This window comes from Monopterus albus, unplaced genomic scaffold (genome assembly GCF_001952655.1).
Source record: "Monopterus albus unplaced genomic scaffold, M_albus_1.0 scaffold255.1, whole genome shotgun sequence".
Taxonomy (NCBI): Eukaryota; Metazoa; Chordata; class Actinopteri; order Synbranchiformes; family Synbranchidae; genus Monopterus; species Monopterus albus.
The window spans coordinates 80194-97723 of record NW_018128135.1 but is presented as its reverse complement, the minus strand read 5'-3'; the positions used below and the strand labels follow the sequence as shown (position 1 = coordinate 97723).

The 17530-nt window shown below is 40.6% G+C and overlaps 2 protein-coding genes across 3 annotated transcripts in view; both read right to left on the bottom strand.

Annotated features, from left to right (window-relative positions):
- Positions 1 to 7870, bottom strand: part of tgm8 (transglutaminase 8) — a 25727-nt gene extending 17857 nt beyond the window's left edge. For both annotated transcript variants that reach the window (XM_020621199.1, XM_020621200.1), the window contains exons 1-4: positions 7213 to 7870; positions 1844 to 2014; positions 1332 to 1586; positions 743 to 861 (exon numbers count right to left, since the gene is read on the bottom strand). In XM_020621199.1, the coding sequence (XP_020476855.1) occupies positions 743 to 861; positions 1332 to 1586; positions 1844 to 2014; positions 7213 to 7426 (759 nt within the window). In that variant the 5' untranslated portion in view covers positions 7427 to 7870. The remainder of the gene's footprint in view (positions 1 to 742; positions 862 to 1331; positions 1587 to 1843; positions 2015 to 7212) is intronic.
- A 465-nt stretch (positions 7871 to 8335) lies between these two features.
- ccndbp1 (cyclin D-type binding-protein 1) lies at positions 8336 to 16387 on the bottom strand. The gene is made up of 11 exons (XM_020621201.1): positions 16020 to 16387; positions 14703 to 14762; positions 14270 to 14349; positions 13661 to 13742; positions 13396 to 13492; positions 12776 to 12849; positions 11634 to 11710; positions 11154 to 11413; positions 10583 to 10643; positions 9207 to 9253; positions 8336 to 8880 (listed from the first exon to the last, which is right to left on the bottom strand). Exons 1-11 carry the CDS (start codon positions 16105 to 16107, stop codon positions 8772 to 8774), a joined length of 1035 nt encoding a protein of 344 aa, XP_020476857.1. The 5' UTR covers positions 16108 to 16387; the 3' UTR covers positions 8336 to 8771.
- Between the last annotated feature and the right edge of the window lie 1143 nt (positions 16388 to 17530).

The following is a 17530-nucleotide window of genomic DNA, read 5'->3' as shown; positions in this document are numbered from 1 at the left end:
ATTCTGTGTTTTTCTGTCAATATGGGGTGCTGTGTGTACATTAATGAGGAAAAAAATGAACTTAAATGATTTTAGCATATGGCTGCAATATAACAAAGAGTGAAAAATTTAAGGGGGTCTGAATACTTTCCGTACCCACTGTATACTTGGCACCGTGTGCTCACAGGAAAAATGAATAGTAAAAGAAAAGCAGTAGCAACACTCTGTCAAGACATCCCATATTCCGCGCCAACTGGACACACACGCCCACCTGTTACCCTTTTTATACCCCCACACACCTGTCCCTCCCCAAACCCCACATTGGACAGAACAGCACAGCATTCCCAGAAAATAGCGGCAACCAATACAAACACACTGCTTTGACATTAAGGCTGCACCCACTCAACACAGAACAGAGCATGAACACCAGCGGCTGGTCAGGGCCGCCACAATATCTATTTCTGCAAGCTTTTAATTCTGGTAGCGTGTGAGGTGAGCTGTTATTGTGTCAAGCACTTTTTCCACTGCTTTGTGTAGTGGGCTCTGCTCTGGTTTTAATTTATTTTATGTGCTTGATTTCACTGTTGTGTGTGGTGTCCTTATTGTTATGGTTTTATTTTGATTCTACTTTTACCTTATAGCTGCATCCTGTGTTTAGAAATGTGCGATATAAATAAGTTTGATTTGACCCTGGCTTTATGCTTTGAGTCAAAGCAAAATGATCCACAGTTGTACGCCTTGGTGTGTGTGTGTGTGTGTGTACCTGTCCAAAATCCCAGTTCATGGGAGAGATGTATTGTCCACTTCCTTTGTAGATGATTCCTTTTTCACTCATCACATACTCTTGTCTCTCCTTCTCATCAGGCAGAAACACCCAGTCATCTACAGGAAGGGTGATATAACGCACAAAGATTAAAAGAATTCCGATACTTCAGTAAAACTCCAGCATTCCCAATTGCGCTTATGTAAATGTACATCAGCATTATAAGCAAGATGTATCAAAAGTTATGATAACAATATAACCATAGGAACAGACAGACACACATGCAGACACACACCAACAAATCCACAGACTCACTTTATTCTCACGTCTGACAAAAAGCATCAGCTCCTCACATTAAAAAAGGTGGAGCCAGAGCATGCTGGTGAACTGACTAATGGCTGCAGCTCTAGGTCACTGAATGGCTCAGTGAGGATGACAAAGTGTGTTGGATACAATTAGGGAAGATGTTTTGAAAGAATGATGTTTCCTCCAACAGAGGAGACCTGAAGCTGCTCTGGAGATGTGACACTAACAAGGCTCTGCTGGTCAGTGTGTGACAGTTTGTCCTTCCATCTGCAGATAGACCTACCAGGACACCAGGGGTTAAAGAGCACCACTAGTGTCGGCAGCAACATCTCCTTGTCCCTGTGTCTTACAGACAGGGTGTACTCTCCTATGGGGGTGTTGGCTGGGGGGGTGATGGTCAGGGTCAAGATGCCTGTTTGTGGAGAGGAGCTCCTGCCAAGCTCTATCTTCCATAAGGTCTTTGCAGATGGTGAACGCTTCACATCGTCTGGAATTCCAAAGGATGACTTTGTGCCTCGGTCCTCAGACGGAGCTGATCCTGGAGAGAAGAGCCACTGAGGGAATTGAGCACTCAACAATATGAGAAACTGTACTGTATAACTCTTATTTAGACTTTATTTGCCCATTCTTCACCCAACAGATGGTGACATTTAACTTGTTTCACATTCAACCAAACGTTTTTGTAAAATGTCAGATTCCTGTTCAGTTTTAACCGCTTATGTTGCTGCTGTATTTTGGTTTTGTAGCAAAGCATAGATCTGCATTTTAAAATAGCTGATTCAAAGAGGGACTGACCAGTCACTGCGACAATGGTGAGTGGGTGGAGACCAGGATTGAACGGCTGTGTGAGCTGAAGGGTCACAGTGAAGGGCTGTCCTCGCCTCACGATCAGCTGAGCCACTGAGATTACACTGGTGTGGTGTTCAGTGTTGTTGGTCTTACTCTGGAGGTCCACATCCTTAAAGACTGGAGTAGAATAAAATAGAATAGAATATTTATTGTCATTGCACAAGAAGTACAACAAAATTGTATGCAATCCCATTCAGTGCAGAGAAGCAAGCTAATTATCTTGCATAAACATTTTCCTTGGTACAAAATTTAAAAAAGATAATTACTAGTAAATATACAAAAATATGTGCATATAAAAAAAGAAATGCAAAAAACATACAAGCATCAACAAAATCTCTGTACTTCAGACAGACAAAGACCTTTGTCAAGTTTTCAATCAAAGCTCTCTTTCATGTTGTGACAATAAAAAAAGATGGCGACCATTAATTAATTTGCATGTATCAAATGTCATTTTTAATGTTTTTCATCTCGTCCCTGTCTAAAATTTGTGCATAAGAGAAAAAGAGAAATGGTTGGGAGGTCAGGAAAAACCCATGACAGCATCATTTCACTAACACTGTAAATTCATAAAGTGAGAATATGGTCTTTAATTACATTATTGGCATTTAAGCTAACGTTTTTTTCTTTAATATTTCAGTGTAACTACATACATAGTATAATAATAGTGTTGAGAATGGTCATGGTAACACAGAAATCTTTTAAAAAAATCATTTTTAACCAGATTTAACCCTGTTTTAACCTGGATGCATCAATAGTTTTTGACTTGGAAATGAAATCACTGGGTACAATATGTATTCTGTTGCTATATAATGAATTTATACAACTGTTATTTACACTCACTGGCCACTTTATTAGGTATTGTATCCAGAGGTTTTCCTAATATTCTGACCCTCTCATATGTAGCTGGGAGGACAGAAATATAGAAAAAAAATCTAACTATAATATAGTTCAATACAATGCCACTGTTGACTATGACCTCAGTAATGAACACGATTGAATTTATACATTTATGACAATCTCACCAAAATCTGAAATGCTTTGAGTTTCATAAACACAGATGTTAAGTCAGAAGTGCTGCACTGAATTGCATACAGTTGTACAGGTGTACTGGCAGAAACTCAGGCAGGATGGAGAGGAGACTGGGAGGTGGTAAAAATATGCAAACACATCATTAGAGTGCAACATGTTGTGTGAAGACACAATACAATATGTATGTAACTGGGCAAGACAACAGTAACGCTCTCCTCTGGGCAGCAGCCTGGAACAGGCTCAATTTAAACTGAAACAGGAAAACTTTAAATGTCTACCCATCTCACAGCCTTCGAATGAGGCAAGGATTGTTTCACTGAGACAAGTTTGTGCAACATAAGATGAACATGACGTAAATGTCTGACATACCTTTACCTCAGATGACCCGTGGCCAATTCTGACATGTGCCAAAAAACTGTCAGAAAGGTTTGCCTCTCTTTGTTCCCTTTTAACCAACTGGATTAAGATATGCTAGAAGTTAGTGGAAAGCAAAAATCCTGGCAACACTGGCACAGTGTTCCAAGCAACTTCAGTACAAAGATAAGAGACCAACATGTTCTTAACCAACTTGATTTAGACATTAAAGCTGAGTCACAGCATCATTTCCAGAGGCAGTGGACAGCGAAAACCTCTTTTAAACTATGGTACTGTACACCAGTTGCTGAGCAGGGTGGGACAGGGAGCAGCCAAAGAGCCTGACATTTTCCTCAGGTGGGGGCAGACCAACAGCAGAACTTAAAAGATTCTCACACAGATCTGATCCTACCCGGTGGAAGTCTGAGAACAAACGCCATTAAGTTACTGACAATGTGCGATGCTTTTCTGTTTCTCTGGTTTCATCTCTACCAAGTTTTGGATCCCTCATACCTGTCAGTGAGACATTACAGTGGGCAAGAACTTTGTCGTATCACACCAGGACAATGACTAGACTGGCTGTTTTGTGCCCAAAACCTTTCAATCTTACAAATAATGAGATAAAACCAGTAGAAGGAAAATTTAAATACAGGTAAACCAGTGGCTCCCTAATTTTTGCTGCTGGGCCTCAAATATAAGTGAATATACAGTATTGTTCAAAATAATAGCAGTACAATGTGACTAACCAGAATAATCCAGGTTTTTAGTATATTTTTATTGCTACATGGCAAACAAATTACCAGTAGGTGCAGTAGATTCTCAGAAAGCAAACAAGACCCATCATTCATGATATGCACGCTCTTAAGGCTGTGCAATTGGGCAATTAGTTGAAAGGGGTGTGTTCAAAAAAATAGCAGTGTCTGCCGTTGACTGTACAAACACAAAACTATGTTGTACAAACGTTTTTGTTTCTAGGATTTAGCAATCCTGTGAATCACTAAACTAATATTTAGTTGTATGACCACAGTTTTTTATAACTGCTTCACATCTGTGTGGCATGGAGTCAACCAACTTGTGGCACCTTTCAGCTGTTATTACACTCCATGATTCTTTAACAACATTCCACAATTCATTTACATTTCTTGGTTTTGCTTCAGAAACAGCATTTTTGATATCGACGTCTGTGTGAAGCTAATCTATTTTCAAGAATCCCCCGCAAAGTCCCTCTGTTAAAAAAAAGGTACGTGCAGAAGAGGTTACAATTTGCCAAAGAACACGTCAACTGGCCTAAAGAGAAATGGAGGAACATTTTGTGGACTGATGAGAGTAAAATTGTTCTTTTTGGGTCCAAGGGCTACAGACAGTTTGTGAGACGACCCCCAAACTCTGAATTCAAGCCACAGTACACAGTGAAGACAGTGAAGCATGGTGGTGCAAGCATCATGATATGGGCATGTTTCTCCTACTATGGTGTTGGGCCTATTTATCGCATACCAGGGATCATGGATCAGTTTGCATATGTCAAAATACTTGAAGAGGTCATGTTGCCTTATGCTGAAGAGGACATGCCCTTGAAATGGTTGTTTCAACAAGACAATGACCCCAAACACACTAGTAAACGAGCAAAGTGTTGGTTCCAAACCAACAAAATTAATGTTATGGAGTGGCCAGCCCAATCCCCGGACCTTAATCCAATCGAGAACTTGTGGGGTGATATCAAAAATGCTGTTTCTGAAGCAAAACCAAGAAATGTAAATGAATTGTGGAATGTTGTTAAAGAATCATGGAGTGGAATAACAGCTGAAAGGTGCCACAAGTTGGTTGACTCCATGCCACACAGATGTGAAGCAGTTATAAAAAACTGTGGTCATACAACTAAATATTAGTTTAGTGATTCACAGGATTGCTAAATCCTAGAAACAAAAACGTTTGTACAACATAGTTTTGTGTTTGTACAGTCAACGGCAGACACTGCTATTTTTTTGAACACACCCCTTTCAACTAATTGCCCAATTGCACAGCCTTAAGAGCGTGCATATCATGAATGCTGGGTCTTGTTTGCTTTCTGAGAATCTACTGCACCTACTGGTAACTTGTTTGCCATGTAGCAATAAAAAATATACTAAAAACCTGGATTATTCTGGTTAGTCACATTGTACTGCTATTATTTTGAACAATACTGTACAACTTATATGAACAAAGGTAAACATGGCAGACAGTCAGTGAATGCATCTGCTCATACTGTACATAAAATATATAGTGTAAAATACCAACTTTAATACTGTTAAGAAGCTGTGATGCACCAGTCAGGGCCAGATTCCTGCTCTTCACTGTCAGTCTTTGTGAAACAGAGCATGATGTCTAATGACTGCACTGCAGCTGACAGCTAATCTGCTACTGTAGTTTATGAGCAGGATAGTCCTGCACATTCCACCATCGCAAGGTGAGAATCAAACCTGTGATGCTTGATTGCAACAGGAATGCAGATTAACTCACTTGTATCTTGTCTTGAACTGTGGGTGTGTTTGTGTGTATGTGACAGTGACACACTTATAATCCCATACTGCCTCAGTTAACCGTCATAGTATGCTGTTTATTTAGGTTACATTTAATGTTACGATGTGTTGTGATTATTTATTGTTTGATGGTTGTTGCCTTCAGGGGGCGGAGCCAGGTTTGAAATACACTGAGGTCCTGAGTCTCCTACAGACACTGGGTTAAGTCTGTAGTGTAAAATGTTTTCACATTTAGATTTGTTTCAAGTGTCTGTTGTTTAATATAATGTGTGTAAATGTCATCCTCTAGAGTTAACCCTTCTCCACATTGTCAGGAACACAGCTGTGGTCGGGAAAGTTGCCAAACAGCATCGACTGCGCTACATGTAGACGGTCTTAACATGCTATTCAACATAGTCATCACAGTGTTGCTAGACTTACATTTCTACGCAACTTTTACGTAGTGGTTGCTATTGGATACCGCGCACACACACACACACACACACACACACACACACACATAGCATTACACTGAGCTGATCAATACAGTGCATCTGATTTCAAAACTTTATCACATCACAGACAGGAAGGTTGTGTGGACATATTCTCTGGGCTGTTCAGTAACTAAACTAAACAACATAACAAATAAATGCTAATAATATGTAGCAACTAGCTAAACAATGTGGTACGTAAGTGCCTTGCAGAGGAAACATTTGCAAAGCAAAGAAAGAAAAATTAAAACCACTATTTTAAATGATGAGTTGGTCACAAATGATCTAGTTCTTTGGCACAAATGCCAAAGAAATGCTCTTGTCTTAACTCACAGATTCATAAACTTTCTCCGTGCACAGTGAAGAGCACATTTGGTCCAGATTCTAGAAATAATCATACCGACCAGTACTACACCACCTTTAACTATGACCTCAATAATAAATGTATAATTAAATGTATACATTTATGACCATTTCACCAAAAGCTGAAACATTTTGAGCTTTATAAACAGATGAAGAGTTGCATTGACATGTATACAGTTATAATAAAATGGCCAGTCAGTGTATATATCAACTACTTGGTGGCCAGTTTTTAAACATATACACCAGATTTTGTGTAAACACTTTATGGACACAACACTAAACATTATTATTATTAAGTCTTTGCATTGTCACAAACATTTCTGTTATTTTAATTATTTGTGTACTGTCTTGTATGAAACCCCTCTTGTGCTGTGCAGCCTTACACCCTCCTGCAGACAATGCAATAGTGGCTGATTTGTCAAAACATTTTGCAACCACACACCATCTTAAGCCTTTAATACAACTATAAAACATGCAAGCAGGTTTGGTTCGTCTTACTGGAAGCAAAAACCCACACTGGACGTGACTTGGCAATAAAGTTATATAAAGCAGAAATATTACCTAAAAGCCTTGATGTACTTACCGGGGTCTTTATTCTCCGCTGCCATCTCGTTGTCTCTCACAGTGGCAGGTGTGCGGACAGTGAAACCACACCGGCAGCAGCACTCGGGTGGATTAGTATACTCCTGCCAGGCCCAACCCCATGTCAGATTAACATGGGAAAACATCTTGCTGCCTGGATCATGAACCAGGGTGTGGGCGTTTAAACGGTGCGGCGCCATCAGGCTGTGAAGCATTAAGATTCCACACAGGATCAACTGTTTTAGTGGACTGTATGTACCAATTGCAAAGGGACTTGTGGTACAATGACTGTCTTTACATGGGTGACTGCTAGTCTACAATGGCTACAGCATAGCTGTGGTATTACACCTGAAGCCAAGGTGCTGTGGAGCGTAAACATCTGATCAGGAAAAAGAGGCAAATGAAACAAAGCATAAAATGATAAATAAACTTTCTCATCCTTCTCCGTCCTGCTGAGGACACTGGAGACTGAAATAAACCAGACCGACCCGACACAACTCCTGTGGTCCCTCCACAAAAATAACCAAGCTGCCAAAAGTTTTGTTTTGTTTGTGGTCCTAGTATCGTTGGTTCGAGCAGCTCAGTTCAGGAGGCTCAGGTGATCCAGATCCCTTAGTTATTCTAGACTACTGGGGGCCCCATGATGCTCTGAGCTCCTCCCTTCTCCATTTTATTTTGATATGCCACCATTACATGTCACTGTGTGTCTCCTCTCTCTCTCTCTCCCCCTGCAGGTTGCCCTGGCTCTAGAGCTCTACATCTCTGACTAGCAGTCACCAGCCACATCGACCTGATCAGTGTTTGATTGTTGTGTCTTGTTGCTTTTCTTCTTCTCTCTCTCCTCTATCCACTCACCCCAACCGGTCGAGGCAGAAGGCCGCCCACCAAGAGCCGGGGTCTGTCAGAGGTTTCTTCCGTTAAAGGGAGTTTTTCCTCCCCACTGTCACCAAGTGCTGCTCAGGGGGGTTTGTTGGGTTTTCCCTATATAATAATAATAATAATGTCTAGACCTGACTATGTAAAGTGTCCTGAGATGACTGATGTTGTTAACTGGTGTTATACAAATAAATAAAACTGAACTGCTCTGTGGCCACAAACACAAGTTATATCTTAACCTCAGATGAATTTTTCTGCTCACATTAGCTCAAAGTTAGTTTTATCCTGGTTTAGTTTAATCAGAACTCACAAGAGCAAATAGTATCCATCACACTCCTCGCCTCCACCGTAATCACATTTTAAATTTAGATCTTATTAGTAATTTGTGTCTTCTTGCTGTTCAGTTTCAAGGTAAAGTGGTTTGTCATTTTAATTAGGTGACATTTTAAATAATACTTCACTTGGACTTTTATAATCAACAATCTACACCTGTTGAACTTCAACACATTATTTAATGGTGCTTCTTTCTACAGAAGAGTTCAGGTAATGACCAGTCCTTTGTTTTTGTTACTTAATATATGCACACGTGTGTTTAGAAATCTTTTATATGCATCCCACACACACACAACCCCACACCCACCAGTGTAGCCATTCATTCCATATACACACTGGTGCATAACCACACTAGCTGTCCTGCTGGATAAGGTCTGTGGCTTTCTGCAGGTTGTGATCCACAGCTCCATCTAAGAACTGAACCCAGGTCAGCTCAGATTCCCCACACACATGACTGGACCTGGAAGGGCAGAGAGGACAGGAGCATTGTGAAAACTGGAAATCAGTTCTCAGTGATCTTACTGTCTTTGCAGGTAAAGTTCTATCAGGTGGATCAGCCGGATTCAAGCCTGAAGACAAACTGGCTGGGTCTGATTTTCCTCTGCAACACGATGAACTGCGATCAGATGACATCACTCATTGGTTTCACTTTCCCTTCCCTTCCTTACACATTCCAGAGATTTGTACAAACCGAACTTACCAAAAACCTTGCAAAGTAAATCAAAATACAATTATTATGTGTGTAGTTTTAGGTGGCGGTAAATACTGTAGGTGAGTGAATTTTACCTGATAATCTCCAGAACTTTCTTTAAAAGCACTGCCAGTTTAGACACCTGTAGAAAAAAAAAACAACCAAATTTATGTGTGTACTTTTTTTATTTTGGAAAAATTACAATGTGCGATATCTGAAACAAACGGGGGTTGTTTTCTAAGGAAGGAGGGGCAACAAAGGCGTGAGCACCTTCAGCTGCCAGGAAATACAGGAAATACATGTACTTAAAATTTGCATGAAAGCTTGTGCTGAAACTCACAAGCTTGGACATCTTACTGAATTATGTATAGAAGCCGCTTGCACAACCAATTAACAGTGTTTAACGACTGAATGAAGGCAACCAAGTGCTACTTGACCTGCTGTGACTGCGCCAGACTCCTCGGCTTTGTTCAGTAAAATTAGGTTACACAAGTCGTGGCAGTCAAGCAGAGAACAGACAGCTGCTGCTGCCAATCAGTAAGCACCTTAGTTTTACTGCACAAGCCATCGCAGCTGCATCTGTGCAAACTGTTTCTAATGCACCTACTTCTGAAAGAAGAAATAATCCATCTGTAGAATAAACTGTCACCAGGGCACAGTTCCTAAACCAGTAAAACCAAAAATATTTTCCTGAATAGATACTAATGGGAAACTTATTTTGTAACATGGATTTTAAGGTAAATTTTAATGCAAAGTATTTTAATTAATGCAGAGATATTCTATTCTAAAGCATCTTTATCTAAAGTGGTGGCTAAAACAAGCACAGCTCAACTCTGTCAAACTGAATTTGTGCATCACATGGAACCTGTTCCATCCGTGCAGGAGTTTGTTTGGCAGCTGGACTTAAGATGAATTTCCATCGGTTGTGTGTCGGTGCTGCGTGTCATGAACAGAGCCTGTGACGCTTTGCGGTTCTCTCTAAGACAGGATGGCCAGGCAAAGGATTTTACTTACCTTCATGACATGTTGGAGGTCGGACTTCACCCACAGTTTAATGGGAAGTTTGTCACATTTTACACATCAAACTAACTAGTGTAATGCAAGCGAGTCTCACTTTGAACTGTTGAGTTGCATTGTGGGTAATGCAGGTGCCAGGTTTAGACAAGAAGATTGTTTGATCATTTGGTAAATCAATATTTGATGAGTATCAGAAGTGAGAGTCTTCTTAGTTTCAGCTTATGATTCAAAAACCTCACTGACATCATTTTTCCTGCCACTGTATGCTGTTTAAATATTGCAATTTGAGGGTTAATAAATACAAATCGTTTTATATTAAACCAGTTCCTATAAATAAAGACCAACTGGAATTAAACTTCTCTGTGTAATATGACTCCTCCACCTCACTATGCAAACCGCCTTCAGATGATTTCTGTTGTGATTTGGTGCTATACAAATAACGTGTGTGTCTTACATTGTTCTCTACACCACTGTAGTCCATGGGGGGGTAGAGACACAGAGCCAGATCATCGACACTGAGGAGAACAGACAGACACAGACAGTGCTCAAGGCTGTGATCTCTGTGGAAGTCACGCCAGAAACAGATTTCTCATTGTGACAAATCGTAAAGAAAAGCAGCTAAATGAGTCACTGTGCAGAACAAGAATCATTTTTCTACGTGAGGTCTCAGGTGACACGTTCCACTTTACTGTCTGGATGTGCATGTAATGTGAACAAGCACAAACCTCTCTAGCACAGAAGTACTCAATCGGAGCTGCCAGATTTTTGGTTAGCATACATTTCCACGTTCACATTACCTGTTTCAACAGCAGGCACCAATAAACCAAAAACATTTCATTTTTGTACTAGTTTAGTTCTGTTTACTTCTTTTTCAATCTTCAAGTCGGGAAACCAATTTCTGTTAGAACAATACAGGTGTAAAGAAATGCATAGTCAGCTCGACATCACAGCTATCCATCACTACCTACAACACAATATTACAACCTTGTTTGTGTGTGTGTGTGTGTTTGTGCTTGTGCGTCTACCCAGGACTGATTTCCTTGGTGATGTCAGCCAGGTCATCGAGCTGGGCCACGTTCTGAGCCACACCGACATCCCCGTTGATTCTGACGGCAGACATCAGCTTCCTCAGGCACGCCGCTGACGCCTTCATCAGCCCCTGGCACGGACCAATCACACGCCGATCCTTCTCTGACCAGTACATGTCCCGGTTGCCTCGAGGTTCATCCTCTTCCTGGTCATCGTCAAGAACATCACTAAACGGATCCTGGACCTCGGACAACGCCTTGGGCGGGGGTTGTATACGATCAGTATATAGAGGGGCTTCAGACAGTATTTAAAAATTTATTATAGGGCTGCTGCTAATATTCTCCGTCAATATTGAGGGGGCTGGTGATATTTTTAATCTAATTTTAATTTTTATACAGTCAATAATGCACAAATAAATGGTAAATACAAGCTATACCCACTGTATGAGAACTCTTGGTGTGCGTGTCTGTGTGTACCTGTTCAATTTCCTCTATAGCGTCTTTCACCACTCCACTCTGAGCAGACAGAACCACCAGAACTGCTGCTTTATTATCTGCGGAACACACGTTTTCATTAACAAACCTGGAACTAAAGCTCCAAAGTCATAAGCAGAGAAACATGTTTGAAAATATTCATATCTCTCTGCATCTGAGTGAACTGTCATAGAAAATGAGCAGATAATTGATCATAGATTGATTAAGCCTTTATGCCACATTAGCTCCTAAATACACACTGTATGACTGACGTCACCATAACCTCATTTGTGGAATGGTAAAATCGTCTTACATGCCCAAGACAACATCTTTATACTTCAGTCGCCTCAACAGTCCAAACCCCAAAGACATTCAGTTTAAAGTGAGAACAGAACAGATGTCAACCTGGGATTTTAGAAGCTCGGGTTTACTCAGTAACTGACTGGACTGATGAACCGAGGCGCTACATTTTCTGCTGCTCGGCTGCTACAGTTTGAACATATTAAGCTCTGGAATGAGGCCGACCTTGTCATTTTTCAAAACTAGACCAAATGCTGCAGCTCTGCTCCAATTAAAAGCCTTGTAAATTAGGACTGTGGAACATCAGCAGCACTACAACTTACTTTGATTTACAAGTGAAAAAACATCCCAGTTATCACTGCATTTAGTTTTCATTTGTGAAAAGAAACCTTTCATTTACACAACCTCTGCTGCCTCTTAACTGGGGAGTTCACCTCACCTTGGTCTTTATTGTTTTTCATGTTTTAGTTATTGTTATCAAAACCTCTATTCACTGGCTAACTTTCAACACATGTCAGATGAATTTAAAAAACTAATAAACACTTACTATTCATAGAGACTACACTCCTACTGATACAGGATAAGTATGATTTATCCCCAGGGTGGACTAAACACTGTCATTCACACACAGTCTTCTGCTGATTTTAAATACAATCTACAGCAACTGGGCTTGACAAACATACAGTCTGACTTTCAGCACAGCTTGGAGGCTGATGTTAGAGCTACTGCTATTACCAACAGCGGCACTAACACGTCTACTGCCACTCACACTGTCAAGTCAATCAGAGACGAGAATCAAGTAGGTTAGTGTTGGGCAGTATTTTACCAAGTCTGAGTCAACTGACCTTGTGGCAGGTGGGCGAGCTGGTCGCAGGCTGACCACACACCTCCTGTCGATGTCAACTGTTCCTGGGTCAGACTGGCGGAAAGCAGAGGAAGAGGATGAGAAGAAAGGACGGAGAGGTCGGATGAAAAGACAAGGAGCAGAAAGAAAACCTTTACTACAACATCCTGTTGTTGTTTTGCTGAAAACAGAAAACCACTGATTCACTGCACAGAAAAAACCCTGAACATGTGTTAAAGTTTACAGCAGGTGCTGCTTGAGACAAAGTGTCTATTAAACATGAATTTACTGAATGCATTGAGTTTCCCTGTGTGGTTGTTGTACAGTGAATTAAAGGAGATTTAAGTGGCACCGATCGACACAAAAGACCCTTTAACGTCAAAGTGAAAACATCTGTACAGAAAGAGTCAGACACATTAGATGTACCCTCTAAAGGTGATTTTGGTATAATGTCTTATTAAGATGGGTTAAACAAGTATTTTGCATTTTATATTTTTGGTTCATTTAGATCACCTTCATTTACCTTGATGGGATATTTGTCTGTTGATTATGGATGAGCTTAACTAAAACGTCTTATGATATCTTATATCAAGTCTTTGTACTGTATCACTGTGTGTGTACCTCTGCAGCGGTGAGCTCAGTATGACTTCCACCAACTGGGCGACTCCCTCCAGAACAGAGACAGTGGCGTCTCTGACCTGTCGCCGCAGACTGACACCTGGGACACAGAGGAGAGACGACAAGAACACAACATTGAGTCAGACTGACACAGACGAGCAACAAGCTTTGGGTAGCATGGATATTCAAGATTAAGTCTGAGTTTCACTGGTGAGATTTAACAGAAAGTGACATTTCTGTAGCGAAGGGGGTGGGGGGTGGGGGGTACCTTGGCTCTTAGGCAACCAGTAATACACTGTGGACAGAGTCAGAACACTCTTCAGGATGGACTCTGCCAACTTCTCTCCATCCTGCACAGAGTGAAGGAAATACAGAAAGAAAGAAAGTCAACATTAAAAGTGCGACTAAAGAGCTTGTGAAATAGTGGAATTACTTCCTAGTATTAAAATGATCATTGGATACATGTTCATTCTAAAGCATCAACGTTTTGTACACGTCAACAGTCCAAACGTTAGGTGTAATATTACACCTGAGCTGTCACTGCTCTGTCCAGCGTGAGACCTGCCTGATCCACCGTGCCATCTAATCACTAACAGCTTCTGATAAAAGACTTCAGATAGAACGGTCCTGTGTATCCTTTCTCAAGCATCCTCAGGAAGCCTCCGCACACCTCTGTGTGCACAGGCAAGCATGCAGGCAAGCATAAGTCTTTAATAGAGGACAAGTTCAAATTTATAGTTAAAGCAGGGCAGAGCAGCGAGACACGATCAGATAAATGAATTGGTGTGTACCCAGTGTGCAGAGATGAATCCATTAAATGCTGTGTGCCTCTAACTGGTAAAATATTAGCTCATTATGCTTCTAGTAATTGTCTGACCTGTTGCGATGGCAACGGAGGCTTGGAGAAGGCCAGGCTGAGTTTAGTGGCTTCCTGGGACACAGCACTCACTGCCTGGTCTGAGGACAAAGGAGACAGTTACATCACATGTGGACTAGTTCTTTAATTCCAGACAGTAGAACTATAATAATTATGATAATTATAAAAGGGTGGCCATCATTTCTAAATGACTGTGGGGAAAAACTTTACCCTACCTAAAGAAGAAAACAGAAGCAAAAGAAGTCACAGAAATGAGTGCCAACAGAAATACATTTATGAAAATATATATTTGATATACTACGATGTGTAGCAGGAGGAGGCGCAACAAGACCAGAAAGTAACTCTTACTATTCATGGGACCTAAACAGAGATGTCTACATGGTGAAAGAGTAGTAGGAGGGAGGGAGGGTGGTTATGGTACGTTTTACTCAACTCAGAGTCTCCCAGAAGTTGGACAGGTTGAAGGCTCCATCTGTCTCATTGGACTCTCCATCTGCAGGAGAAAATGAGCATCTAGTCAGAAAAGTCTTCATATTTTCAGGTCAGATCTGTGGACGGATGCCACACTCACTCGACAAAGTGAAACCGATATTTAAGTTATGACTAATTTTGCTAAATATCTACAATGTTTGACAAATAAAAACACATTTACTTGTATAATTTTCAAGGCAATATCTCAGAATTCTGCTCCTATTGATGATAATAAATGGCTAGAGCTGCAACAACTACTCCAGTAATCAGTAAGTCTGCATTAAGTGTTTCAGTTGTTTAATCAAGCAAAAATGCCAAACATTTTCTGGTCCAGCTTCTCTAACGTGTAGATCCACTGTAAATCACTGCAAACTGAATATATTTGGCTTCTAGTCAAACAAAACAAGACATTTTAGAACATGACCTTGGGTCTTAAAATCTGTGATGGCATTTTTATTAACAGCTTTTGACATTTTCTAGGAAGAACAGTTAACCATTTACTGAAAGAACAATTGACAAATTACTTGATTTCTTAAAGTCCTTAACACCACCATAATGACAGATTTAAGTATTATGTAATTTTGGCAGTATGCGTGTTATCCATTTTGTGTGTTGTCTTGTTGTTGGATGACACTAGAGTACAGACAGTGAGACCATATAATGTTGTATAGTGTAGATTTGACACCTTTTGTAATTGAATTTTAGCATCATGTCTCATGCATCCATGTGATTATGGCATGTTTCACTTGATCAGGCAAAAACACACAGTAATGTGATAAAGTGTTTCCTAAAACATAAATAGAAAACGTTTACACTCAGAGATGGGGTGTACTCCAACTGAACACCAGCTGCCAGTTTAGAAACTGGTCTGGAAACGTGTTGATTCAACATTATGGTCATTTTAAGACAGCGCAGACCTGCTACATTATACATTACTAGACTAGATTCAGCTCTCGGTGTGGTCACCCCGATAACATGGGTGGTGACGTCTGTCTGTACCAGACAACAGTGGTGCTAGTAGTTAGCGGATATAGTGAGGTAACGTTAACATTACAGAAAGTCGTTAACGGATAACACGGGCGTGTGATAGACTGGCGACCTGTCCAGGATGGACCCCCGCCTCTCGCCCAATGTCAGCTGGAACTGGCTCCAGTCCCCCGCGACCCTATTCAGGAATAAGCGTTATAGATAATGGGTGGATGGAACTTAGCGTACGATAGCATAGCTGAGTCTTTGGCTTTATATTCGTGCTTTAACATAGCGAACATGTCATATTTACCTCTAACTCGGTCTCTGATGCACTGGATGGAGTTCAGTAGGTTTCGTAGAGACACACAAACATTCCCACCGGACGTATTAGCGCTCATGGCACCAACTTTTCCTGACAGCTGAATTCTTGCGTGTTGTGGAACTAAAGAAGGGCCGGAAGTTGACCGGGGAACAATTATAAGGAGACAACTAGTGATGGGTCCGGCAACACCGATGCGTCACCACATGCGTCGAGCTCATAGAGCAAAACCCCGTGTCGGTGCGCGTATCGCTTTAAGAAAGTCACGTGACCGATACAGGAACTGTTTCGAACTGACACTGCCGCGCCAAACTGTGTTTATAAGGAAGCGCATATGTCAACGGGATACATCTGCCAAAACGATTCTCTGATCTTTTGCGGTCCATCGTCACATTCATCAAGAATTATGGAACAGTCTCAAGCCAAAAGAAAGGTTTCCGCCGTGTGGGACCATTTTGATCTCGTATCGGAAAATAAGGTATTGCCAGGTCCCAGGATCCTATGAGATACTGGGACAACCAAAAGGCAATCTATCCAAACCTCTTCTGACTTGCCTTACAATTTCTCTACACTCCAGCCTCATCTGTGCCGTGTGAGCGGGTGTTTTCTATAGCTGGAGAAGTTGTATCAAAAAAGCGTAACAGACTCAATTTCAAAACGTTGGAAAAACTTATTTTTTTGAATAAAAATTTGTAAAAAAAAAATCCCAGTCCACAAGCATCCTCATTCACAACACGTTCATTTAGATTTTCACGTTATGATACATGTTCACATTATTTATTGACTGTATCTAAAAATATCAAGGAAATTTTAAATTTAAATGAAGATATGAAATAATACAATATAAAATACAATGACTTAAATTATATTATTGTATATATTAGGTCATCAAATCAGTGTCAGTTGAGTCTGTCAACTAGGTTGCCTGTAGGGATTTTTAAGGTCCAGCAGGAGTCAGTATTCAGTGACACAGTATCGACACAGTATCAATACAGTTTGGCAATGTGTCGAAACGCTTCATGACGCCTCATCTACCCATCACTAGAGACAACCGACCTATTGAAAAGATGCATGACGGGAACTGCGAGGGAAAATACTGATAAACAATTTATTTTGTATGAAGATAAACTCAGCCTATAACGCAGAAAAAAAAACAAAACAAGGCAAAACTAGTGATGGATAGATGAGGCGTCATGAAGCGTTTCGACACATTGCCAAACTGTATTGATACTGTGTCGATATGTTCCATATGTACAAAATTACATAGGAAGAAATGTATAATAATTTATTGAGACATTATGGACTGTAAAAGGAAGTGTGGCAAAATCAACAACCACCTTATCAATACAAGAAAAACAATTTGTTACAAATTCTAAAGATGAGCATTTTCTTACCATCAGTATGTCAGTAATCAGCTCCACTCTTTATGATGTCAAATAGAATCTCAGAATGTAACAGGGTTTTGCGGATGTGTCGGTTCATATTCCTCAGAGTCTCATACT